Raw genomic sequence first — 26,523 nt, 5'->3', positions numbered from 1 at the left:
GATCGGCAGAGGGTGGAGCAGCAACCAGGATAAATAAATTAAAATGAGCACTAATGGGGGATAAAAATGGGATAAAAAAAACAAAAACAATAACAGCTGAAGAAGCCTCCTCCACCCCCGGCCTGCCTCTGACCCTGCTCTGGAGTCAGCCATCATGGGACAGCTATGCCACCACTGCACCCTAACACCCAGCCAGAGACACCCACCCACTGCACCCTAACACCCAGTCAGAGACACCCACCCACTGCAGCCCTAACACCCAGCCAGAGACACCCACCCACTGCACCCTGACAGCCAGCCAGGGGAACAAGACACCCAACACCCTCCTCAAGGAAAGGCATCAGTAGGGAGAGAAATCCAGGGTGCGCGGGCAGACTAAATCGAGTTTCCATTATGAGTTGCATCCAGTTTGCCGCCCTGCAAATTAGATCTCATTGCAAAACATTCACAGTTATTGGAGCACGGACTGGGGGATGTGATCTGTGTTATTATGGGATGTGATCTGTGTTATTATGGGATGTGATCTGGGTTATTATGAGGTCAGTGACCTGGTCGGTGGCTAAGATTAGAGCCGACATGCATGCAAGACGACAGATGCTAATATGAGAGTCAGTGTTTCTTCCTTCCTGCCAAGAAGGCAGTGTCTATCATTTGAAACGTTTGGCCCTTGTTCTTGTACCGAATAGTTTCAAGAATAGCATTGTGTTCCTTTTGTTTGTCCTTCGTCCTAGTTAGGAAATGTTTCCATCATCAATGAGTGATGACACAGCCAGTGTTGTAGTGGAGTCCAGGACTCGTTATCTTGACTTGGACCTGAGCACTGATCACACTGATCACGACACTCGGGACTCGAGCATTCATGCATTCGGACTCGGAAGTTGGAGATGAGAACTCGGACGTGTTACTCGATAAAGAGTGTTTTGTTGTTGTCGTTTTGTTTGTTTTTTGTTCATTTTCTTGTAATAAGTAAGGGTTAATGCCCGACGAGGTGTACATTATCACTTTTTAAGGGACGACGCGAGAGGCGTGAACCGTCCGAGGCGAAGCCGAGGATGGTTGCCTCCGCGAAGTCCCTTAAAAAGTGATAATGTACACCTCGAAGGGCATTAACCCGCTTATACCATGGTCACTTGCCAACAAAACAATAAGACCAGTCATTTATATTTCCATGTGTAATAAATAAAGCAATCTAAATGGCTAAATGTCTGTTATTCATACTGTAAATCAGTCTTCCACGAAATAAAATAGTCCCTCCCACTTCCACCACCCTCTGTTTTAAAGCCGACTCAAACGTTAATTTTATCACAGGAATGCACCATGGACTGCTTATACCATGGTCACTTGCCAACAAAACAATAAGACCAGTCATTTATATTTCCATGTGTAATAAATAAAGCAATCTAAATGGCTAAATGTCTGTTATTCATACTGTAAATCAGTCTTCCACGAAATAAAATAGTCCCTCCCACTTCCACCACCCTCTGTTTTAAAGCCGACTCAAACGTTAATTTTATCACAGGAATGCGGGTTTAACGATGTTTTGCGTTCTACATTAAATGAAGACATTACCGTTTGGCAGCTTGCTTTATTTTGTATGATAGATACGTATTGGCCAAGTATATTAACATTTAAGAGCGAAGAGTTTCAGGAAGTGACAGAGCAGCGGGGGCTCGCACTGCGTGTGCTGTTGTGGTGACATGCAGAGAGAGTTCTCTCTCTCTCTCTCTCTCTCTCTCTCTCTCTCTCTCTCTCTCTCTCTCTCTCTCTCTCTCTCTCTCACTCTCTCAAAGGCCCCCGCTCGTGCACGAGCCGAGGGAAATCTCCTTTGTCGCCGAGAAGAGCCTGGTGACGCGAGGTTAGAAATGTCCGAAACGAAAATCAAAATTGTAAATAAGAGTTATTTTTGATAAACTGAGCACACAGGGGTGATTTAAATACTTACTTTGACCGAGTCAATTTTTTTCTCAACGTCCAAAATTGTCATATTAACCCTTAACGGGGGTATAGAGCTCAAACTGCTCTCCTGATAACACTGATGAAACTATGGCGCATTGATATGAACGGTGAACAGACCATTTAGCTAGGTGTCCATTATCACTGTACAATATCACTTTTTAATGGACACCTTGCAGCCAATCAGAATCGAGTATTCACCCAGACCATGGTATAAGCCTTAATAATTTGGGCATAAGAGATTAATGGCTATGTATATTAATACCGTCACATGGTGACTTGACTACAACACTGGATATAGCTGTGAACTTGTGTTCATGTGTCAGTCTCAAAGCTTTCCTGTGTGTCACCATCACACAGGGAAAGCAGTTGGTGTCTGGGACCATGCCTATATAATCTCTCTCCATTCCCTTCCTTGATGTGTCATATAATATAATAGGAGGGATATGTAGGCCGGGCATCACTTCACAGATTCGGCCACCAAGACTGACTATGTGGGTAAAATTAGCATGGTTATTAATACACACTTTCTGTTCAGAAAGCCAGGGCTTCATTATTTTGGCACTAGCAACCTAGATTTTTCCTTTGATAGCAGATGTGGTTTTTCACTGTGAAGATAGCCCATTGCCTGGGTGTGTTCGGGTTAAGAGAGAAGGAATAACTTGAAAGAGAATAAAGGTGATTTTCTGGTCTTTCATCTCCTAAATGCTGTCTTTCTGTAGCTTCCCTGTGGTGGATATTACCAAGGGGATTGTATTGACTCACCATCTATAGGACTCACATGTGACTGTTCAGTCGTCCATTTTGGCAAAGGGAGCGTCAGTTGATTTCCTCCTCCGGCTACCTCCTGTTGTGGCGCTGGCAATGACAGAGGCATGGATGTTGTTCTGATAACATTTATTTAGAGATTCATTATTAGATTTGGCGGGCTTGCTGCCTATGTGTGTCTATGTATACATGTGTGTCTATATGTGTGTGCATTTGTACAGTATGGCCCCTATCGTTGCATCGGCGCAGTTTCTAGGCCGAGCGGCAGGCGCAGATCAAAGCAGTGGGCGTGGAAAGGCGCACTTGATATCGTCGTGCTGGCGCTAGATGCAGCCCAAAGCATTACAACCACGCCTTTTAGGCGTAAAATTATGCACCGTCATGCTCATTGGATAAGTGCAATAAACGAATCGCACGCTTGCCTTTTTAGCTCCAATTCCAGTGATCCCGCAAAACCAGAAGAAAGCCAAACGCTCTGCCCCCCCCCCCCCCCCCCCCTCCCTTCATCCAGCCTGTCTGTCTGCATTATAGGCTATTATTCCATATTATTATGCTTCTCAAACCAATCTAACTGCAGTTTCAATACTGCAAGCATGTAAATACGCTACACTATAGCAAGATCAAAGTGAAAATAATGTTCTATGCATCAGCTAGAAAAATATAGCCTATTAGATTGGTGAAAGTTTGTCCAGAAAGATATCATTTTCTCTCGCCTGCTGCAGGAAGGATGATGCACATAAATATACCCTACATTATGTCAAGTCATTGCATAAATGTGTTTTTATTGTAAAACTAAATGTGAAATAGGGCCAAGTTATTGGACGGACATCACAGTATAGCAGATGCCATTCGAAGCGCGTTCCGCTGTTACTTCTCTAAATCACGTTAACTCGACAAGGGGTATATATATGCCCAGGAGGACATATATGTTTCACATAGGGTGGTGTTTTCATTTCGAGGTTTTATTTGGTCCAATATTGAAATGTTGACAATGGCAGGCTGTGTTACCATTACACATTAATTTAGAACTACCTTTTATATCTATTTTGGCTCATTTGGTGGCTATTTAGTAGCGAAATGAAGAAACACAATGCATGCTGGGAACTCAGAGAGAGAGAGAGAGAAGGGTGACAGAGAAGAAGCAGTGAAGGCAAAGAATAGGCCTGCTTTTGAAAAGCGCAAAGCGCTAAATGTAGGCCAGCTCCCAAGATATGACTAGGCTGGTATTTAGCGCCGACACGCCCACTTTGGGACTGCGCCACGCCCATTCGGCCTAAAGCGCATTTGGCAGCCTAAAGCCTATTGCTATCTTGCCGAAACAGGCGCAAGGCACGTTTTTTTGCGGTTAAGGCCCGTAATAGCGCCGATGGCCTGTGGGAGAATAGAGCCCGATGTGTATACTTGTATTTGTGTGCAAGAGGAGGTCAGCAAGGTGTGTGTGTGTGTGTGTGTGTGTGTGTGTGTGTGTGTGTGTGTGTGTGTGTGTGTGTGTGTGTGTGTGTGTGTGTTAATTACATACTGTATACTAGTAGGTTATGTCTTATTATAACTGAGTTATATTGTTTGTTTGTTTATTGTTTGTTTATTGTTTTATTGGATCCCCATTAGCTATCACAATAGTGAAAGCTAGTCTTCCTGGGGTCCTAAAATATATTAAAACAGCATAATTAAAATTAAAACAGCATAATTAAAAAGTTAGGATTAGAGCCTATGATTAGTTATGATTAGAGCATATGACCATTCCTTTATCCAATCGCGTGAGGGGACTGTATTACAACACTGAGAAATGGCATGCCCTTCAGCCACTCGGCAATAGGCTGACTCCACTCTGCATGAAAGCAGAAGGGACCCCATCCACTGCACACCAGTCAATTCAGCAACACAGTGGAGCGGCAGGTAGCCCCCCCCCTGGAGGGCTCCAACAGTGGTCATAGAACTCCAGTTATCAGACGTAACCTACGTTATATTTCCCACTGTCTCCGCCCTCTAGGGGCTCTCCGTCAGCCGTTATCCAATCGGGTGAGGGGATTGCAACACACAAGTGTATGCGCATATGTCATGCTGTGTGATCCTTCCTCCCACTTGATCGTCCTCTGTTGACGGATGGAAAAGTAATGTAATCGGAGACTGTGTGCGCTGGCTAACCTAGAAACAGGCGTCATGTGCACCAACCTGATTCTGTGCCCAGTATGATGTTATTTTAGCCCCAGAAGTTGCATTGAGCTTGGTCCTCTGGCTTCTGCACAACACCTACCACATAATTAAACTGCTTTCCATAGAATCACAGCTGAATCTTATTTTAAATAATGGACCTTATAATGTAGGCTGCCTTAGTAAACTAAGTAAAGTGAGTAAAATTAGCTTGTTATCATCGATTTATTTAGGGATGGGAATTTGATGCATTTTCCTTAACCGTTAAAAGAAAACGCGGCTTATAATTGTGCTTCTTGGGGGAACACGACAGCCTGCTTCTCATTGGAGTTCGGTACATGTAGCTGACGAGATCCCTCACAGTCCACCACGTTTATCTGCATCAGCTCCTTTTCCACCATAAAGCAAATCCTCTGAGTTATTGCCCCCTATTCTCCCACAGGCCTTCGGCGCTAAAACGGGCCTTAACCGCAAAAAAACGTGCCTTGCGCCTGTTTTGGGACGATATCAATATGGCTTTACACTGCCAAATGCGCTTTAGGCCGAATGGGCGTGGCGCAGTCCCAGAATGGGCCAGAGTGGGCGTGTCGGCGCTAAATACCGGCGTACTGCTATCTTCCGACCTGGCGTACATTTAGCGCTTTGCGCTTTTGAAAACCAGGCCTATTCAGAGTGCGCCAGTTGCGCGGAGCGCTCCCCTCTGGCTCTCTCCCTCCCCTCTGGCTCTCTCCTCTTTCACCCTTCTCTGTGTCACCTCTCTCCCTCTCTCCTCAGTCTGACAGGCACAATACCGACTGTCTCTGACTCCCTCGCTCAGAGTCCCATAGAAAAAATAAGCTGTAAGTTCACTGCAATGTGAATGTCCCAACATGCATTGTGCTTCTCCATTTCGCTACTAAATAGCAACCAAATGAGCCGAAAACCTATATTAAGGGAGGATCTAAATAATGTGTAATGGTAAGACAACCTCCAATTGTAGAACATTTCAATATTGGACCAAATAAAACATCGAAATGAAAACACCACCCTATGTGAAACATATATGTCCTATAAATATCCCTTGTCGATTTAACGTGATTTAGATAAGTGACAGCGGAACGCGCTTCGGAAGCTTCTACTGTCATCTGCTATACTGTGATGTCCGCTCCTATAACTTGGCCCTACTCCACATTTAGTTTTACAATAAAAACACATTTATGCAATGACTTTACATAATGTAGGCTATATTTATGTGCATCATCCTTCCTGCAGCAGGCGAGAGAAAATGATATCTTTCTGGACAAACTTTCACCAATCTAATAGGCTATATTTTTCTAGCTGATGCATTTAGAACATTATTTTCACTTTGATCTTGCTATAGTGTAGCGTATTTACATGCTTGCAGTATTTAAACTGCAGTTAGATTGGTTTGAGAAGCATAATAATATGGAATAATAGCCTATAATGGAGACAGACAAGACTGGATGAAGGGAGGGGGGGGGGGGCAGAGCGATTGGCTTTCGTCTGGTTTTGCGGGACCAGTGGAATTGGAGCTAAAAAGGCAAGCGTGCGATTCGTTTATTGCACTTATCCAATGAACTGAAGGTGCATAATTTTACGCTTAAAAGGCGTGGTTGTAATGGTTGAGGCTGTGTCTAGCGCCAAGACCAAGATATCAAGTGCGCTGGTCCACGCCCACTGCGCCAGGCGCTCGGCGTAGAAACTAGGCCGATGCAACGATAGGGGCCATTGTCTCTGCTGCACCGTCTGATCGCACATCAGCAGCGTCTTCTAAACAGTCCGATGTGAGCGCCCTGGTGAGTTTCACTTTCGCCTCACATTGCAACCTCGTGTCAACATTGCCTACATTAGTTTGTTATTTCTCGAATCAATCATGACGACTCGCTCGCTCCACTGGAAATGGGAATGTATCAAATCCACCGCGCCAGCTCAGCTCACCCCAAAGTCCTCTCCGTGTGTGTGTGTGTGTGTGTGTGTGTCTGTGTGTGTGTGTGTGTGTGTGTGTCCGCGTGTGCGTGTGCTCGTGTGTCCGCTCGCTCCCACGTTGGACTTACCGCTACGTTTTGACCGCTTCTTCTCACCATTTCTGTTCAGATCAAACGGTGAGCGCTAGTTTGAGAGAAGTAACGTTACTGTACGTCCTCTGCTGGTATAAAAGTTAATATAGCCTTCAGCAGCCTATGTGAGTTCCGCCGCAGAAATGACGCACAGAACGTATTGTCAGTTAATCAGTTAATTACATTTTTAATCGGTTATCCTAGTATCACGATATCCCAAAACCACCATATCATCACGATACGATTCCACTGAAAGACGATAAACGACAACATTGAATTATCGTCCAGCCCTACTCGCCACCCCCCCCCCCCCGCGCGCTCCCCGAAAACATTTAATGTAGTGCTTCTTAATGTGTTACTTCCTTGTGACCTCCACAGCTGTCAGTCACGGGGACTTTGACTCACCTTTCGTCGGTCACATTGGCTATGGTTTACCCACAGCCCCCCTGGGGGGAACTGGGAGCTGGCAGCGGTCACCGAATTGGCATAGACTCATACGCACACATCACACACATCACACACACTCACACACACACACACGCACGCACACACACACACGCACACACGCACGCACACGCACAGACGCACACAGGTCTCCATTTCGATTTCCATTAGTGACTTACACCAACAAAAGCATCGTTCACTGACATCATCTCATGCATGTTTCATAACTGCACTGAGTGTTAAATAAAGCTGCCGTGCTTCTCAGCCTTCTGCTCTGGGGGCAGCTGAGGGACACAGAGGACACGCCACACTTTGTGATAATCAGCCTGTGTTATCTGTGACAACGAGCTGTAGGTCTTCCAGGTCTTCGAAGGCCTGGAAGCTTTTAAGCGAAGTGTCCCCCGCCCGTCTCTGTCGGGAGCGTCTGTCCTGTAGTTTTACACTCAGAGTGATGAGAGCTGCATTAGTTATTCCCATCAGGCTGCTGCTGTCTGAGCCCGGGCCGTTTCACACACCGTTTGAGATTTCCTCACATCATTACAGCCGAGCCGCTCACCATGCGCCTGAAGTCACTTTCATTTTTACACCTAATATAGTTCAACTTATAATGAGCCCTCGTTTGAATGTCAGGTAGTTGTTGTTGCTTATTCAATTCCCATGGAGAATTAACTCGTAGTCTTTCTTCTGCCTCATGAGTTTAGCTTTTTAGGGCATTTAGGGCTGTGAAGGTGCAGACTGCAAATACATGTGTTCATGTCTGCCTGTATCCACCTTATTTCTAGCTGCCATGATGCCTATGGGTGCTTCTTCCGGTGTAATAGACGGTTTTAACTTGACAAAAAAAACCCGTCTATGAGGGTTTTACAGCAGAGCCATTCTGCTCTACAGCCGTAAGGGTTAATATGTCACTTTTATAAGTTTAGAAAAAAATTTAGACGGTCAAAGTAACCATTTAGATTACCCTTGTGTGCTCAGTTTATAAAAATGACGGCTATTTAGAAATCTGGTTTTCGTTTTCACCTTTATCTTATGCATTAAATGTCGTTCGGGGGCTGGGATAACGTAATGCATTATGGGTAGTCAGCTACTGTGGCTAATGCTAGCGGCTAACGTTAGTTACTTTACATGGCAGTGAAACGCCACTGAATGACCAAATTGATTTAACTTTTAACCATTTTGAGTAACACTGTTTCCATACGGACCCCCAGCGTTTGTTCGTTGTTTATAACGTGACTATATTTATAACGTTTATAACGTACTCCAGTTTCCGGTTTATAATTCGGGTCTGAATACAGCCTGTATAACAAAGGAAATGGCAAGCTGCAACAATCAAGTCACATTAAACCGGACCTTGTACCCATAATTATTTTACAGTGGGGCATTCAAAAATAAGGTAGATACATACATGTGTTTGTAAGCAAACAGTTAGCGAGTCTTGGGCACGCTCAGCTCAATGCCGGGAGTTGTTTTGGCACAATGTTCCAGTGCCATAATTAGCTTCCATTGACGTATGAAGTCAACTTCTGTTACAAAGTGGCAAAAACATCAGCGATGACTCTGTGCCTGAGTGAGAAGCGATGCCAAAGTGTTGATCGTTAGAAAGACTTTGAAGGCTGTATCAATCTGCGATACAAAGGGTGAGAGGTTGGATAGAAGCTGCCAGACGACACTTAGTTTCAATGTTTTTAAGTGTGGAGATAGACTTGTGCGGCGGTTTAATGAGGAAGCGACTGACACACAGTTCAGATGGTGTCTGATTGTGTTTAATGTTGTTGCGACGTGTCAAAGCATATCCGTGTTTGTTATATTCACTGCATGTTAAAACTGGCAAACCAATATATTAGAATAACTAACTTTACACGTTGTGGCGCTTCAGGCGCAGCCACTTTTTTTTTGGATGAAGCAGTACAGATGATGGACGATGGAGTCGATCTGTGGGATCTCCATGTAAAATATCTGTTGTGACATGCGACTGCTCCTCAGTGCTGGTTCTTTTCGCGTGGATGTTGGTCTCTAAGGCCATGTTCAGACTAGGAGGCCAAATCTGATTTGTGAACTTTAGTGACCTATTAATAACTTTATCCAGATTGGTTTTATGAGTCTGGATGCTCCAAGTCTGATTTGTGTCACTTGTCCCAAACCACATATGGAGGTAGTTTCCAATCTGCTTTCGACTGATGTGACTTCAGTGCAGACGCGCAGATCCACCAAATCTGATTTGAACGTCACTCGCAACCCGTTATCAAATGCTTCTGCGCAGGGAAACCACGTCACCAACGTTAAGTATTTACTGACGCCCACGTCGTTACCATAGCAACCCATGCAGATAGGCTGTTTAGGTCTGGACACACAGATCCGACTTGAGAATCAGATTTGTGGCAGTGCGGACGCACTCCCAAATCAGATTTGGGAAACCAATCAAGATAATGATGATTAATGACTTTATCAGCAAATCGGATTTGCCTGTAATGTGAACATGGCCTTATGTGGAGCTTATTTTGTCTCTCCTGTTGGAACGAACCCACTGGGAGAGATAATAGCAGTCACGTCTCCCAGTCCAAGTCCCTGAGCACCTTGCTCTCATTAGCCGAACGCAGTCCTCCAGACCCAGAGAGGGCAGGATCGAGCGCAGGGGCTCTGCTCGTCAGCCATGGCTGCACACCAGTCCCCTCCTGTACTGGAACCATGAGTGGCTGAGGGTCTCTTCTTCTCTCACACCCAACCCCCACTCTCAGCGCACAACCCCCCCCATTTCTCTCTCTCTCTCTCTCTCACACACACACACACACACACACACACACACACCCTCTTACGTATGTGCAGTCTCCATGGCAACGCGTGGTATCACTGGTGGTTTAGCATGCTGCGGGCTGCTGTTGTAGTGGATTTACTGTACCAGAGTGTGCACAGAACAGAACACAGGCAGCCAGCAGTGCACTGCCATGGGGCCGGCTCAGCTTATCACACATCAGTCATTTTTTTCCCCTTATGAGCATTTGGACTTGATCCTCTCCACCAATGCCATGAAGGCATGCTAAAACGCCTGCTCCTGCACTTTCCAATGTTAAGCCGTTCATTGATATAATCAGTGGCACAATCCAAGTATGAAACTATGCCCTCTATTAAGAACCATATGAGCAAGGTTATCCTCCCCCATTTATTCAGTGCTTGCCCTTAGGACCACCTCTCTGTGTGAACTCAGAAATTCATTAAGGCGTGGGGTGTTATCACCACAGCCTCGGGTTATTAATAAAAATGGAGACAGCTTTAATTCTTTGGTTATATTAAATAATACAAAGGTAATAAAGGTAATAATATAAAGGTCAGCAGCAGCACGGTGCTCAACCTTGGTAGCACACACATGCCCATCTTCCCCCCTGCTGCTCTCTAGTGGCCAGTGATAGTAACAGCAGCAGGGTGATGGGAGCCGCGCGTGCGTGCGTGCGTGTGTGTGCAGGCTGAATGGTGCGCCTGGTAAAGCCATGTTCCCAGTATGAGCAGCTTACCACCATGAAAGGAAGTGTAATCTTGCCATGTGTGGACCTTTTGTGTGGCAGCACTGACAGTGTGTGTGCAAGAGCACCGCTGTTTCAGGCCGTTTCACACTTCTGACTCCCAGTCGCAGCTTGTAGCACTAGGGGCTATATAGAGTGTGTCCATGCGTGTGACACATCTAAACTCACACTGCTTACATGTAAACACACATTTAATTCTATCGCAGTGACAAATTATTTCGTGCAGGCCAGGGGTTGTGCATTTGGGAATTCTCTGAGTAATATCTGTCTGTGAATACCTAGACTCAGTTCTCAGTCTCTATCCGCTTCGCCGCTGTTGTTGGCACCACTCACCAAACGTCTGGGAGCCGAGACTAGTGGATACCATGAAGGCACTATAATGGTAGCAGTCATGTCAACGTATATGCATTTGGCTATTTTAATTTCTTCTCCTCATTTCTGTGTGTGTGTGTGTGTGTGTGTGTGTGTGTGTGTGTGTGTGTGTGTGTGTGTGTGTGTGTGTGTGTGTGTGTGTGTGTGTGTGTGTGCGTGTGTTTGAGAGTGAGACGAGAAAGATGAGAGAGTACAGTATAGTGAAGGTGCCCCTGGGAAGCCACAGTAGACTGGCATTCTGGGGCACTACAGTAATTAATGTACCGATGGCACATTGCTACACAAGCCCGTGTGTGTGCGTGCGCGTGTGCTCGTACACACACACACACACACACACACACACACACACACACACACACACACACACACATACACACACACACACACACACACACACACACACACACACACACACACACACACACACACACACACACACACACACGTGCTTGTGTAGCAATGTCTCTCTCCCCTCTCTCTCTCTCTGCCTTGTCTTTATTGTTTATCTCCCCTCTGCCTCCTTGTGTGTTTAGAATAGAGCGCTGTATGCTTCTCTCCTTTTCTTATCTTCCCAATTCCATTCATGTCAGCATGTGTTTTTTCTCTTTTTCCATTCTCCATCATAGCAGCAGCAGCCAAGCATGCAGAAAAGCACCAACATGATCAGGGCTTGTACACACTTTCTTTACTATGGTCGTATATGATTAGTGTTGCTGTTGTACAGTACAGTGCAGTGCAGCCCTCCTCTCCTCGGCTCCCTCTCTCCTCCCAGGTGTGGCTGATGAAGCCAGCCATCATCCTGCAGAGGCACTGTCTGCTTGACTGATGGGTCGGGCTTATCGGTGGTGGGTGGGGGGGGACTGAGATCCACTGAGGCAGAACCTGGGCTCTGCTCTGCCTGTTGTTACAGTGGGGAAATCTGCTCGTCACTATTATCGCAGGGAAGGATTAGAGATGATGACAGGCCCAGGGTATACACAGTAGATGCCTTGCAGCTGATGTCACATGGGTTCCAGTCACGGAATGTCGGCCATCTTGAGTCCCGAAATCACAACACACCTTTTTAGTACCTGTTTGGAATGTTCAAACCATGCGCTATTTGAACCCTAACTACTACTCTTCCATACTTCCATACTTTGTACTACAAACTCCATTCAAACTTTAAACGGGTCACCACTTATAGTACTATCACTTTAACTCAGCTTTCTGATACTTTTAATTTTGAAAAATTGCAGTTTAACTTTTAGACTGTTTTTTTTTAATCTTTATAATGAGAGTCTAGGGAGTGTGTGATGTGTGTTTTGAATTCGGGACCCAAGAAGAGAGGATAGAAGCCTTGTGACATCATGCTGCAAGGCATCTATAGACCGTTTTTGCACAGAATTGTTTTGCTAGGGAGCAGTTTGAAACCTAGCTTATGTCCTGTCAGCTATTGTACTAGCAAACACTGCAACAGGAAGTAAGCTGGGGGAAATTTAGAATGTTTATGTTGTTGTCTGGCCCCTGAAATTGCCCCCAGTTCAGGAGCTGGGGGCAATAGCATCACCCTCCCACCACATGCTACGTCCTGCCGGTGAAACTCCTCGCTGTCAGGTGGAAAGAAGCGGCTGGCGACTGCAGATGTATTGGAGGAAGCATGTGCTAGTCTACGGCTCTCCCCAGATCGGCAGAGTTGGGTGGAGCAACGACCGGGACAGCCTAGCGGGGGGAATTGGCCAAGTACAATTTAGCCAAGCCTCACCCAAGCCTTGTCCACCTACTTGGAGCACGAGCACGTACGCTCTGCTCCTACGTGAGACCTGATTCATGAAACAAAGCAGCGTTTGCCTAGCATTTCACTCACTCAAACGGTTTGGTAATATAGCTACTTCTAATCGAGAATATGTCTGATCAAAAGTTTCTAATGGCACATGGCGTTGTCAGCCCTCATCTGGTCTTTTGCTTGTGGAAGAAGAAAGGAAGAGGTGGAGGTGGAAAATAAGGAGAAAGCTCACTAAATGGATGATATCATGCAGAGAGAGGCTCAATGGACTTTCCTGAAGGCAAAATATCAGTGTTTTGGAATGATCAGATGAGATGAATTTGGAAAATGAGCAGGTCATTTTGTGTCTGCCCGCTCTTCCTGTTTCGTTACACCTGCCCAGCCAATCAAAGCGATTTCTCTTAGCCGCCGACAAGCCACCATCAAAGCAGACCCAACGGTGCGGGACACAACCACAAATACTAGAGCCCATGGCCGACGGCCAACTGTCGGCTTGGTGTGTCCGGGCTTTAGGAGACTACAAGTGTGTCTCTTCTAGAGGTGAGCAACACTGTGGAATGAAACTCATCTCTGCTCTATTACAGTTAACAGCTGAGCATTTAGGAGAGGTGGCGCGACAAAGCTCCGCCCCTCACCTGACTCACCTGAGACAAACCAGGAAAGAGAGGTTATTATTGTTCCACTCCTCACTGAGAAGAGACGCACACACACACCAGGAGACAGATGATAAGATTCCCCTTCAGACCAAACCCACAACTTCCACTGAAGGAGGACCGCTACAGGAGGGAAAACTGGGAATACTGGACTACTGCCACTTCAAACTGCTGCTGATTCGGGGAGTTTTAGAAAAAACATCTCACGATTCCCTCTCACGTCTCAAACATCTCACGATTCCCCTTCAGACCAAACCCACAACTTCCACTGAAGGAGCACAGCTACAGGAGGGAAAACTGGGAACTGGACTACTGCCACTTCAAACTGCTGCTGATTCGGGGAGTTTTAGAAAAAACATCTCAAAGTCAAAGTAACCTTCAGGGAACATTCTGGGGGAGAGAGTGGTGCCACGACTGACTGAGTTCCTGTTTGAGCGGTCTGTCCGGTTTGTTTCCTGCTTCACCCAGAGAGAAAATGTCTTCCATATCAGAGGAGGATCTCTCCTGTCCTGTCTGCTATAAAGTCTTTACAGATCCTGTCCTCCTGTCCTGCAGCCACAGCTTCTGTAAAGCCTGTCTGCAGAGGTGGTGGACAGAGAAACAAATACACGAGTGTCCATTTTGTAAGAGAAGATCTTCAAAGAGTGAACCACCTCGTAACTTGGTGTTAAAGAACCTGTGTGAGGCTTTCTTACTGGAGAGAGATCAGAGTGCTTCAGCAGGATCTGAGCCTATCTGCAGTCTGCACTCTGAGAAACTCAAGCTCTTCTGTCTGGACCATCAGCAGCCAGTGTGTCTTGTCTGTCTGCATTCGACAACGCACACCAACCACAAAATCAGACCCATCGACGAAGCTGAACAGCATCACAAGGAGGAACTTCAGAAATGTCTGAAGCCCTTACAGGAGAAACTGAAGCTCTTTAATCAAGTTAAAGGAAACTGTGATCAAACAGCAAAGCACATTAAGGTCCAGGCCCAACGCTCAGAGAGGCAGATTAAGGGGGAATTTAAGAAGCTTCACCAGTTTCTACAAGAAGAAGAGGAGGCCAGGTTGGCTGTACTGAGGGAGGAAGAGGAGCAGAAGAGTCAGACGATGAGGGAGAAGATTGAGGGTCTGAGCAGAGAGATAGCAGCTCTTTCAGACACAGTCAGAGTCATAGAGAAGGAGCTGAGAGCTCAAGCCATCTCCTTCCTGCAGAACTACAAGGCTACAATGGAAAGAGTCCAGCGCCCCCTGCCAGAGGATCCACAGCTGGTCTCGAGAGCTCTGATAGATGAGGCCAAACACCTAGGCAACCTGAGCTTCACAGTCTGGCACAAGATGAAGGAGATGATCTCCTACACTCCTGTGATTCTGGACCCCAACACTGGTGATAGAGAAGTCATCCTGTCTGAAGATCTGACCAGTGTGAGACGTGCAGTGAGACAGCAGCTTCCTGGAAACCTAGAGAGGTTTGAGTACTATGGCTTTTGTGTCCTGGGCTCAGAGAACTTTAACTCAGGAACTCATAGCTGGGATGTTGAGGTTGGAGACAGTACAAGATGGGAAGTGGGTGTGGCAGCAGAATCTGTTCAGAGGAAGGCAGAGATATTGTCTGGATTGTCGATACTATGGTTCGGTGATAGTGAATACTACACAGTCTCCCCATTCGGTTCATTCACATTCACGAAGCTCCCAATGTGCAAGAAGCTCCGAAGGATCAGAGTGCATCTGGACTTCAACAGAAGAGAGCTGTCGTTCTCTGATCTTGATGGCAACACATGCATACACATCTGCACACTACGCACCTTCCGTGGCACGCTGTTTCCATACTTTTACACTGAGAATGACCTGTCTCTGAAGATTTTACCAGCAAAGGTCTCTGTTAAACTGCAAAGTTAGAGATGATGATGAGAATGATGATAATGGTGATGTGAGGAAGATAGGAATTATCATCAGAAATTATCATCAGTCAGTGAATATAATCAACTCTAATCTGTGATGTCATCAAGATGTATTCGAGATTATTAAGAGTTTCTCTCCACTGTAGCCCCCTTTACACTGCAAGTTCAAGGTAGGAATGCTGCACCGTTATTCACCTCTCACCATCTGTGTAAAACTTACAAATATGGAAGGTCATTGTTGTTGTGCCTTTAAGCTAGCAGGCGCAGCGGAGGTAGTAACAGCGCTGAATCGGCATCTGTGTAACAACTGTGAACCGGCAAGCTGGGACATGGGTGTGATGTACTAATGTGTTATGTCTTCGACCCACGCCCGGGTTACCTGCTAACTGCTGCTAACTAATCTAATCTAATCTAATCTAATCTAAAACTTTTTCAACATTTCCAAAAATTTTAATCAGTTTTGTTACAGTATCTTGAGGAAAGTGTTACAGCTGTACCCCTGCAACCGCATAGGTAAATGTTTTAGCATGCAGGTTTGAAGTTAGCATGAATTCAAAGCCTCAAATTTAACTAGAGAGATTGCTGATGTTATGTAAGCTAAACCATTTACCATTTTATTTATAACACTGGTGCTAAAATATAAACTCCCCCAGAAATATTCCTTTCACATTTGGATATCATTTTGTGTAAAATCCTCACTGTGACCTTTCCTGTGAGCTCAAGAAAGTTTGTGTGCACAATATTGACAACAACAATGCTCATTCCTGAGTGATCAAAGATCAGAGTTCCAACCCTATTATTAGATTCTGCGCAGATCTTTCTTTTTTTTTTCCTGTGGGTTTTGTTAGTGTCATAAATGTTATGCTTTACTTTATGGCATGTTTTGAGGTAAATGATATACTCTTAACAACAAATGGTTCTAGAGTACAAAGAATGTGTTCTTTTGAGTTGTACAAATGAGAACCATTTTGATGTGATAAAGAGTCATAAATATAAGCTGTAATATGAGATTTTTTTTTCAGAAACTTTACTCTGATTTCCAATTTTTTATGAATACAACAAATAAATAGCTTAAAAAACAAGTCAGTTTGTTATCACTACATGTACGTATGTCATCTTTTGTAGTAGCCTATAGGGAGCTACATAGTGATCTTGTTTGTTCTCTCCTGGTGTTGAGTCTTATGTAGGCCAATGTACTTACTGTACATGACTTTGACCAAACTTTTCCGTCAGTGCCCTTGTGTTGGTAACTAGCCCTTGATGCTCTTTGCAGCGGTTATGGATATTTATGGGCGCTGCTGACTGTTGCATTATCGTTATACTCATCATCAGTACAGAACGGCCCCTTGGGTATTATTTTTGTATTGTGAAGCCCCATGTGTTTATTCAAATAGTCACAATTCTATGAAGCAGTGGTTCTCAACGTGGGGTCTGGCAACCACCAGGGGTCCTTGGCGGGGTTCCTGGAGGTCCCCAGCAAAGAATTGTTAAACTTCACCATTATTTAATTTACAAGCCGTTAATACAGTTAGAGAATGTAGCAGAATAACTGTTTTGATCATAGTTTCACTGTTATCTCTCTCTACCTACAAGACAGATACTCGAGGATTTCTGGACGAAATCATATCTAACAATACTTATAATCTCAGATTTGAGTTTGAAGACAAAATCTCATCAAATGGGGGTCGGTGGCCTTAATGTGGACTAAATTAGGGGTCTTTGATATCAAAGAGAGAAAGAATCAGTGCTATAAAGCACAGTACCTTCCATCTTCTTTTTTGTGTGGGGTTAAAGGTTAGATTGTTTTTTCCTCGATATAGTTTGCTATGTCATTCAACCCACACCCCTATATATCAATACGCCAGCATATTGATCCATGAACATAATGATATCCCTATCTGATGTTTCTGACCTTCAGTACATGGACAATAACAGATGACCCTCTGATAGGGGGAGAAAAATACTTCAGCGTGGTTCACTGCTCTTGTTTTATTGGAGGACAGCTTCTTGTGTGATTACTCAACCTGCAGTGAAATGGCTTGTTTGTTGCAGTGGTGACATTCACTTGATTAGTGATGTGTTGTTTCAGTGTGAGGGGGCTAGGAAGTCGTATAGATATAGTTTATGGAGGTGCCACCACTCTACACTCTCTTCCAGGCTGATATACTGCTTTCTATAGCTGGTCCACTTGCGCCATCTAGTGCTCAAAAGTGTGCACAGCCAGTGGTGTACAGGCTCAGGCACCACCAGTGGTGTACAGGCTCAGGCACCACAGACGACTCCCAATATCTCACAACATGTCAAACAAGCTCCTTTAGACCTGTCTATCTTCTATAATAGCAATTAATCACACATTGTACCTATATTTGTCTTACAGGACTGTTAATATTTGCAGGGCAAACAGCGTTAATAGTATTGACACAGATGACTTTCTATAAAGTAAGATGTGCAATTATGTTAATAAATAATCCCGTGGCATATTTAGTCAAGTCTCAATATTGGGCAGTTTGTAAGAAACACCACTACAGTTTCAGAGAACAGAAAATCGTCCTTGTAAAAAACACTTAGCCATAATGCATATTGTCGTCTCTCAGTTGATTGTAGTAGCCTACATCGATATTTTTTTCAGTCGAAAGAGGAAAGGGCCCGCATAACCGGTTTAGCCAGCGCATTATCGGATCAATTTACATCATTTTTTGTAATATGAGAGCAAAGTCTTCTCTGCCCAAGAAGGAAGTACAATCACAGCCTGCATTTTCGATCACTTTTCTTCATTCTGGCCTGCCGGCCACAGCAGTCAAAGTGAACACACGCCCGTGTTTGCCGGATCAACAAGACCTCTAAATGAATGTTTAATGAGCATTTTAGAAGTCATAATGGCATGTCGCTAATGTCCTTTAATGATCTTGCTGTTGATGGCCCCGCCTCGATGCTTTCTCTTCTAGCCAGTACGCCTCTGACAGCTCTTTGACAATGGTTTTGAACTTTGTTGAATAGTCTTATCGCTTTTTTCACGGACCGCACCTAGTCTGCTTTGGCATCGGCATAGTAGGCATGTCTTTTCCCTTGCGAAAATCTGTATCAGGTAGGTGGCTGTCGTTTCATTTTAGAATGTCTGATGCACTTATTTTGTGTCTTTCTTTAATGTGTTAGTATTGTGTTACAGTGGACCCCTCCCCAAGTTATCATAAGCTACTTAAAAATAGTCTCTATCGTTGTACTTACTTCTATTATATTCCCATCCTCAGAGGTTGTGATTTTGCTTGCTATGGTTGCTAGTCTTGTAGTCTTGGAGCTGTCCGTGGTGCTGAAGTGGAGATGCCTTGAGCAATAACAGTTTCAGCACCTCGGCTGCAGCAGTTAGTTTGTACAGTAAGTCTGTTTGCAGCTCTTATGACATGGTTTCACAACACAGCTTGCAGCTTTACATTATAGTCTTTTGAAAATGATTTGATTCAAAGGGTTTTATATTTGTTTATTCGCCAGAGGATGTACTGAATTTAACGCAGTCTCCATTTTATGAAATAGGCTATTGTTTGTAATGTGTCTGGTAGTTGGAGGGTGTGCTGCTGGCATCCAATATAAATCATAAGAAACAGAAAATCTATATGGCAGTTTTAGTGGAGGACTGTAGATGGCACCATTGGGGAGGCTGTAACTGCTCGCTTTCATCGCTGGGCTGTGGAAGGGGATGGCGTCAGAACATGACATTTGATCTGGGATTTAGGGATATGTTACTCCTATGGATGTAGTAAATGGCTAGTTTTACCCACATTTTCAGTTGACCTTTTCTATAAGAGTGATACAGGTTATGAGGAAGATGCATAAATTGATGCTTATAGCTGTAGTAGGCTATATTGCAGTTTGTCATTATCCTCGACTTGAGGTTAAAGTTTACCTTCCTTTCCATCCCACACAAGAGTTCTGCTTTTCCCACCATAGTCTAGAATGGCCATTATGCTGATGGGCAATGCCAACGAACAAGGTTATCTTGCGCTTCTTACTGCATGCACCCCCCCCTCCCCCTGCCCCCAACCTCTGGAAACAAGATGATGTGTGGTGGGTTATCGACCATCAGCTCATATACCATAGTTCCCCTGAAACAAACGCCTTGCTTGTTGCTGCTGTTGTTTCGGTAGTTTATCAATTCTGGTCTATGACAAAAAATAAATAATTATCTTGCACATATAGACATATTGCACATATTTCGTTAATAATTAGCCTACATCTGCTTCTCAATTGTTTAATATATAATAATATTCACCAGTCTAAAATGCAATTATAGCAGAGGTTGAAATCACGTCTAGTGCTCATGGGGTATTAGGTCATGTAGTTTCTCTCTCTCTCACTCAGTTCAATTTAATTCAGTGTCTCTGTTCAATTCATCTCTCTCTCTCTCTCTCTCTCTCTCTCTCTCTCTCTCTCTCTCTCTCTCTCTCTCTCTCTCTCTCTCTCTCTCTCTCTCTCTCTCTCTCTCTCTCTACGCCCCCTTCCCTACGAAGAAGCCTAGATGATGGGCTATATCTATATGAGAACATTCATTTTCCAAAATGTGGTCACTGGCTGGGTTAGTGTCACACCGTTAGGATCCAGTCCGCTCCCTGCGCTCCTTCTTCTCCAGCTAGGTGGAATAAAGCTGAGCTTTGCGCTGCGCTGGTAATCCTGCATCTAAAACAAGGCGACTCCTGCTATCGTCACCTTGCTTTACCTCGCTTCTTCAACAAACCTGAGGAAAACAAGTGGGCTCGCCATACTAATCCCTCACATCCTCTTCGTCGCCTTTCCAAAACGTGCTTAGTTTTCTTTTGCTGCTGCAGCTTCAGGGAAGGAGAGTGGGACCAGATAAAGAGCATTACAAACATTCTCTCGGCGTTCGCAAACAGGTGTTTTCCCCCCTCTCTCTCTCCCCCCCATAAGGCTGCGCATTAAGCTTCATTCACGACTATTTGAGATACCTGACTCCATGTGCGCGGCACGACGCAAAAGCGCTTAGATAGATGGGTCTGTGCGTGTTTGTTGTGATCACGAGAAAATGACAGTCGGACTCGGAGGACCATGCAATGTGCTGTGCTGAAACTCTTTGTGCCGCATCACAGTGGAACGTGTGCCTCTCATCTTTTGTTGAGCGTCACTTTTTCCCCCATCGGAGAGACAGCGCACAATTTCTGAATAACGCCGAAACTCGTGAGAAAATGACCCATTTGGACGTCATCTAACTGGCTTCACAGCACTACGGGCACTTTTCCCCCCTTTTAATTAACGACTTTGTGCACATTGTGCACATTCCTCGCTATTGATTGAACGATCTCATTGTAATTACTGACGACTGTTTATCACTGCGCCGGGACATTTTCTTCCAGAATCCAGCTTTCTGGACTAAGGAGGGGTGATTTTGTTCTAGAAGTTTTTTCCAGCGCGCTGTCAAACTGGCCATGGCTGCAGCGATCGCCAGCTCCCTCATTCGGCAGAAAAGGCAGGCGAGGGAGCGGGAGAAGTCCAATGCACAACGCTGTGTTAGCAGCCCAAATAAAACGGGAAAGGGAACGTGTGAAAAACCCACTCGACTGAGCGTTTTTTCCCGGGTCAAACTCTTTGGCTCCAAGAAGCGGCGAAGGAGGCGACCAGGTCTGGGCAATTTCTTCTGGCCATCATCATAATAATCATCACTTATATCCTGTACATGTCTTGTGATGTACTGTAGCCTACTATCATGTTTCAAAACTCATCGAAGGCAAGACGATTATAGACGTGTTGTAGCCTATTCATTTGTATTGTTGCCTGTGAGATTCAAAAGATGAATGTCTCTGCGAAAGTTGGTTAGAGACAAAGGGGATTCCCCTATTAGGTTTATCCACACAGAAGTCACCTATATGGCATTTGAGAAGGTGCTGAGGGACATATTATATTGATGCTTCATTCCTCAAAGTCTCCTTATTCAATCCAAGCTGTAGATCAGTATTTGCTAAGTAGCCTAGATTTGGGAAACCGCTCAAATCTAAGTAATTTCTCATTGATTCAAATTAGAATGGACAATACATTTCAATTCAGTTTCAGTTAAACTTAGATTATTTAATTTATCTCTGAATGATTATACACATTACTTATCTAGAGAGCTTTGGTCAATAATCACCCAAAACAACTTTGTAATAAAAATACAGTTGATTATGCTACAAGAAGATCAGTGTTATTGCTGGTCTTATACTCTGAATGTAGTATACAGTATGTATAAGATTTTGAGTTTTTCATAGGCATGCCCAAGCTTTTTATTTAGAATATTTTTATGCAGATCTGGACATTTCTTGACCTATCAATTCCCGGGTGGGGGGGGGGGGGGGGGGGGTCAGTCATTGGCATGTATTGTTGTTGTTGCTGTTGTACTTAACCAATTGATTAAAATAATTACTTAGGAAGAAATGAGGGGAACGCTGAGCTCTAAGTGAATTCATAACTCGTGCTTTATGCAGAGAGCTGAGCCCAGTTTCAGGGTGGCCGAGGCTCTTATTTATATGAAGGTGTAGTTATTAATGCAGTCAGGAGAGCTTCTCCCTCTCTGCAGCCTCTGCCAGACTCAAAGCCAGGGGACGACTGACCGGCTGTCTGTCTGAGGTCCCAGGCCCGCTCTCTGTCTGTGATGTTTACAGAGTCTGCTTAACCGGGCTGCAGGTTACGACTGCGGAGGCTTCCTGGGCTTGATTCAGCCCAAGGTTTTCTCGCCAATTTCCACTCCCATCCACTTCTATCTCATTCCCAGACTGTTTTGTAACTCAGCATATTATGCACATGCACTGTAGGTTGAGATGTATATTTATGAAGTGGGGCTTAACCATCAAACAGTTCTGCCTCCCTTCTTCTGCCCTGGGTGGGAGGGAGCAACGAGTGTCTCTGTGTATCTCACACAACACATGTGGCGCCTCTCCAAACTCACAACTCACTCCGTTTGGAGACACGATGGGGAGTGTTCGCTATGTGTAGCTTAGTGCAGGATAGTGTAATGTTGAGTGTTGTTTGTGTGTGTGTGTGTGTGTGTGTGTGTGTGTGTGTGCAGTACATGCCACCATATCTATGCAGCTCAAATCATAAGCATGTGTGAAAAGCACCCAACTATAGATTTGCTGTTTGCTGCATTGCTCTATTTCAAGCTAATTCATTTGTCCAGTAGAGAGTAGGAAAGAATGAAGTATTTCTGGTGTAAAAGTGCAGCAGAAGAATCATCACATTAACGAGTTTCTGCAGACAGGAGCAGGAGCATTTTTCTCTGTGAGGTAAACAGAGAGAGAAGGCAAAACACTGTCCATGTGCTATTGTGCTTATATTACCGAGATTATATATGATACAAAGTGGGTTGATTACCGGTACAGCCATCCTTTAAATGGCAGTATAGAAAGGTAAGTGAGTAGAAGTAACCTTAGTGTGCTTAAATGGCAGTATAGAAAGGTAAGTGAGTAGAAGTGACCTTAGTGTGGGTAAATGGCAGTATTGAAAGGTCAGTTAGCTGAAAGGATAGCTGAAAGGTGTGATAGACCACAGTAAAGGACCCTCCACTTGGGACAGTGAGCAGGGAATGGATAGCACTGAGCACTTAGCAGACATTACAGTGATTTGACACGGGCAGGATACCTATAGCCACTTCAAAGATATGCTCTACCACCTGAAACTATAGAGCTGCAAGGATTAATCGATTAGTTGTCAACTATTAAATTAATCACCAACTATTTTGACAATTGATTGATCGGTTTGAGTAATAAAAAAAAAACTAAAATATCTTTGTATTGTGGACAAAACAAGATATTTGAGCACGTCATCTTGGGCTTTGGTAAACACTGAGTGACATTTTTTCACAATTTTCTGACATTTTATAGACCAAAGAACTAATCGATGACTCAAGGAAATAATCAACAGATGAATCGACAATGAAAATAATCGTTAGTTGCAGCCCTGTGAAACTATTGTCATTTGATTTTCGCTTGTGAAGTCCAGGTGTTTTTTCATTGCCATGTACTGTATAGTACTGTAGATTTTGTCTGCATGATGTTGCAGGATTTGTTCAACTCAATTTTCTACTGTGGCCATATTTTAAATCAGAGGGATCCAAGACCAGTCATTGAAGTTCCTTGTTCAATAGCTCAAATATAGAGAACCCAGTCTGCATAGAGTGCTATCGTTTAATCCTACTCACATTTAAATACCAGCATCATATTGTGCTATCAATAACTTGTAAGAGGTATCATAATTTTCAACGTTTGGATATCTCCTTTTGGATCACATGACATTTTACTGGACTGCGCATCCACACCGCACAATTCCAGAAAATGAAAGGAGCTTTTAAATGAGATATTTGCTTTTGCCCTGGAGCATCTATGTTGTTAATGCAGTGTGGTCTGGCTGAAAGGTCTGTGTGGGATAAGCCCAGACTGTCTTTGTAGTCACCTCTGTTCCTGTGAAGAGAAAAGATAGGAGCAGTTTGCCAAAGCTCATGAGTGTCTCTACAAGCTGTATTTATTTTCCCCCATTTAAAATACCATCAACATAAATGTGTCCATCTAATCGTGCACTTCCATTATCGAAACAACTTCTGATTTCCATCACTGATCAGTCACGTGGGCTTGCATGTTACACGAGTGATGTCTCTTGGTTCTCCGTTTGTGCTGCGCCACTGAACAAGCTCAATGAAATGTCTCTGACAGTGGCTCTGCTGTCTTTGAGCCTGGAAACCCTCCAACATCAAGCCTCAGGTCTCACCCCTCTGTCCCCCCGTGTGTCTGTCTCCCTCTCTGCGCCACAGAGCCCCAGCTGAAGGGGATCGTGACCAAGCTGTACAGTCGACAGGGTTTCCACCTGCAGCTGCAGGCCGATGGGACCATTGATGGGACGAAGGAGGAGGACAATGGTTACAGTAAGTCTCACTCGGACCTCCTGTCCCCGTTCTTTTCAGCATACATCTATCTCAGCCTGCTCGCCACAATAGCATTCTATGTTTCTGCAATCCATGGATATGTAGAAAATGAACATTTCAGAACCAAAATACGTTACGATGTTTTTTTAGATATGTGAATATTAACATTGTAGATGTCACAGAGTCTGCTATTGAAAGAGTGCGGTGGCGAGTAAGGGTGTTGTGGCCGTACTTGCCCTTCACACCTAGGGTCATGGTCACAGTGTTTCCAAAGTCTACATTCCAGTCACATGGAATGGTTTTGTTATTTATGCGTAACCCAAACCATAATCCTAATGATCTTGGGCCGGGTTGCACAAAGCACCTTAAGTTCAGATTTTCCTCAGAGTCCGAGTTAAGGTGTCCATCAAATAAAATCGGTTGCACAAAACACCCTTAAATCTTGCGCTCACGTTTTCCTTAAAATGTTTAACCTTAAGGAGAAGATTCTAAGTATTAAGTATTCTGCCGTCGATGGAAAAACAACTACCAAATTAGTTAAGCAGACGGCGTTGCGCAACAGAAGCCTCGTTAAAATCTTGGAATCTAAACTGTCAGTATCTCCACAATTACAAAGACAGAACGTTTCTGAAAACTACGAGCATTAAAACGACACGTGAAAGGAACTGACAGGGTTTCACACACACACGCACACACACACACACACACACACACACACACACACACACACACACACGCACACGCACTAAGAAGAGATAAAGGGCAGTCCACCTTAGGCTTCTCACTGCACAGACAATTATCTGCGCTCCCGATGCGCGGAAGTCCGCGGCTCTGACATCATGCTGGGAACACCGACAGGCTTTTGTGAAGCAATTTATAAGAACACTAACTGTTGTTTATGTTTCCTGTATACAACGGTAGCAGATGGCTTTTCTTGTTGAAAATGCGACCCTGCGATCCTGCCGGCTTGTATGTGGGTTTTTTGGCAGGCAGCTGCTGTGTCAAGCTGTCCCCTCTCTTCGGCACCGAATCTTTTAGCGGTACGGAGTTAGTGGTACGCACCTTCACTCCATGGTTTTACCTGAGTTTTATGCGCGAGTGGGACACAGAGAACTTTTACCCTTAGTGCTGTCAATTCCTCGCACTACAAACTTAACCGGATTCCATTTATCTCCCTACACCAGCATCAGACTTACTGCATCACACAACATGGCGTTATCCTGAACACCACCAAAGTCAGGCCCCTCGGTTCTGTTTCAAAGAGATAAATCGGTTTCAATGCCATTGCTGCATTCTCTTCGTCTTCGTTTTGCACAGCAGCACTGCACGCTGTTGTTTGTGTTTTATTTTCATTTCGTGGCATGCTGACCTACATAACGCTCTTCTCTTCACAATGCATCTCAACCACTTCAGTGGAAGAAGAACCCCAAACCCTACAATTCACTGGGTAAGAAGATGCTGCAGTGATGATGATGATGATGATGAGGAGGAGCGTTCGATCGTTTTTAGTGATTCTATAGCAACCTGAGCGCGCTTGTTGATTGGCTTTTTTTTAATCTCCGCCTCCTCGCTGAGAGCCGGCCATGTTTTACACTCGGCTGTATTGATGCGTCCCTATCGTTATCATTACGCCCACCAGCTCTTTGTTTTCCAATGCACAGATTTAAAGAGGAGATCAATGCAAGAGTAATAGCACAGTCGTTTGTCTCCAAAAACAATCCCGCAGAAAATGAAAACCGACTGTTAATTAGACTGAGGGAGCGTGTGGAGTGTTAGATGCTTCTGAAGATGGCCTTACAGTGCTTAGTGGTCAGTGTGATGTCCACTGTTCCCCCCATAGCAAAACATGATGTCGGGGAAAAGATCAGCGTGACACATTGGAGCAGCTTTGATTGAATATATAATATAATATATAATATATATAATACGTACTGCATAATCCAGACACTAAGCGGATGTAACGTTATGGAGGCTTTGAATTAGTAGCTCCATATTTAATAAGTCGCTTAGCGGAGATGTCACATGACACGTGCATCATATAGTACAAATAAAGATAGCAGCTCTGTGCAAG

At 44.4% G+C, this 26,523-nt stretch overlaps 3 protein-coding genes across 7 annotated transcripts in view; 2 read left to right on the top strand and 1 right to left on the bottom strand.

Moving 5' to 3' along the window:
- Positions 1–26,523, bottom strand: part of tm9sf5 (transmembrane 9 superfamily protein member 5) — a 393,430-nt gene that overhangs the window by 61,315 nt on the left and 305,592 nt on the right. The window lies entirely within an intron of this gene.
- The window catches only part of fgf13a (fibroblast growth factor 13a), a gene marked incomplete at its 5' end in the record, with an annotated part of 181,014 nt that overhangs the window by 121,200 nt on the left and 33,291 nt on the right, over positions 1–26,523 (top strand). For 2 of the 4 annotated variants that reach the window (XM_083652029.1, XM_083652028.1), the window contains one exon: positions 24,342–24,452. In XM_083652029.1, the coding sequence (XP_083508155.1) occupies positions 24,342–24,452 (111 nt within the window). Of the gene's footprint in view, positions 1–18,613; positions 18,645–20,982; positions 21,185–24,341; positions 24,453–26,523 lie in introns of those variants that run through there. The other 2 variants (XM_083652030.1, XM_083652031.1) reach the window with 2 other exon arrangements.
- LOC310790348 (E3 ubiquitin-protein ligase TRIM39-like) lies at positions 13,719–16,557 on the top strand. Its single transcript, XM_083652027.1, has one exon. The coding sequence runs from the start codon at positions 14,151–14,153 to the stop codon at positions 15,555–15,557; it is 1,407 nt and encodes a 468-aa protein (XP_083508153.1). The 5' UTR covers positions 13,719–14,150; the 3' UTR covers positions 15,558–16,557.

The sequence above is a fragment of the Poromitra crassiceps genome, assembly GCF_964638095.1.
Source record: "Poromitra crassiceps genome assembly, chromosome: 15".
Classification (NCBI taxonomy): Eukaryota; Metazoa; Chordata; class Actinopteri; order Beryciformes; family Melamphaidae; genus Poromitra; species Poromitra crassiceps.
Note: the sequence above shows the minus strand (reverse complement) of the source record. Positions and strands in the feature narration are given on the sequence as shown.

Bases quoted from the DNA above. Each gene is read 5' to 3' on its own strand.
- LOC310790348 (XM_083652027.1), top strand. From the start codon at position 14,151: ATGTCTTCCATATCAGAGGAGGATCTCTCCTGTCCTGTCTGCTATAAA.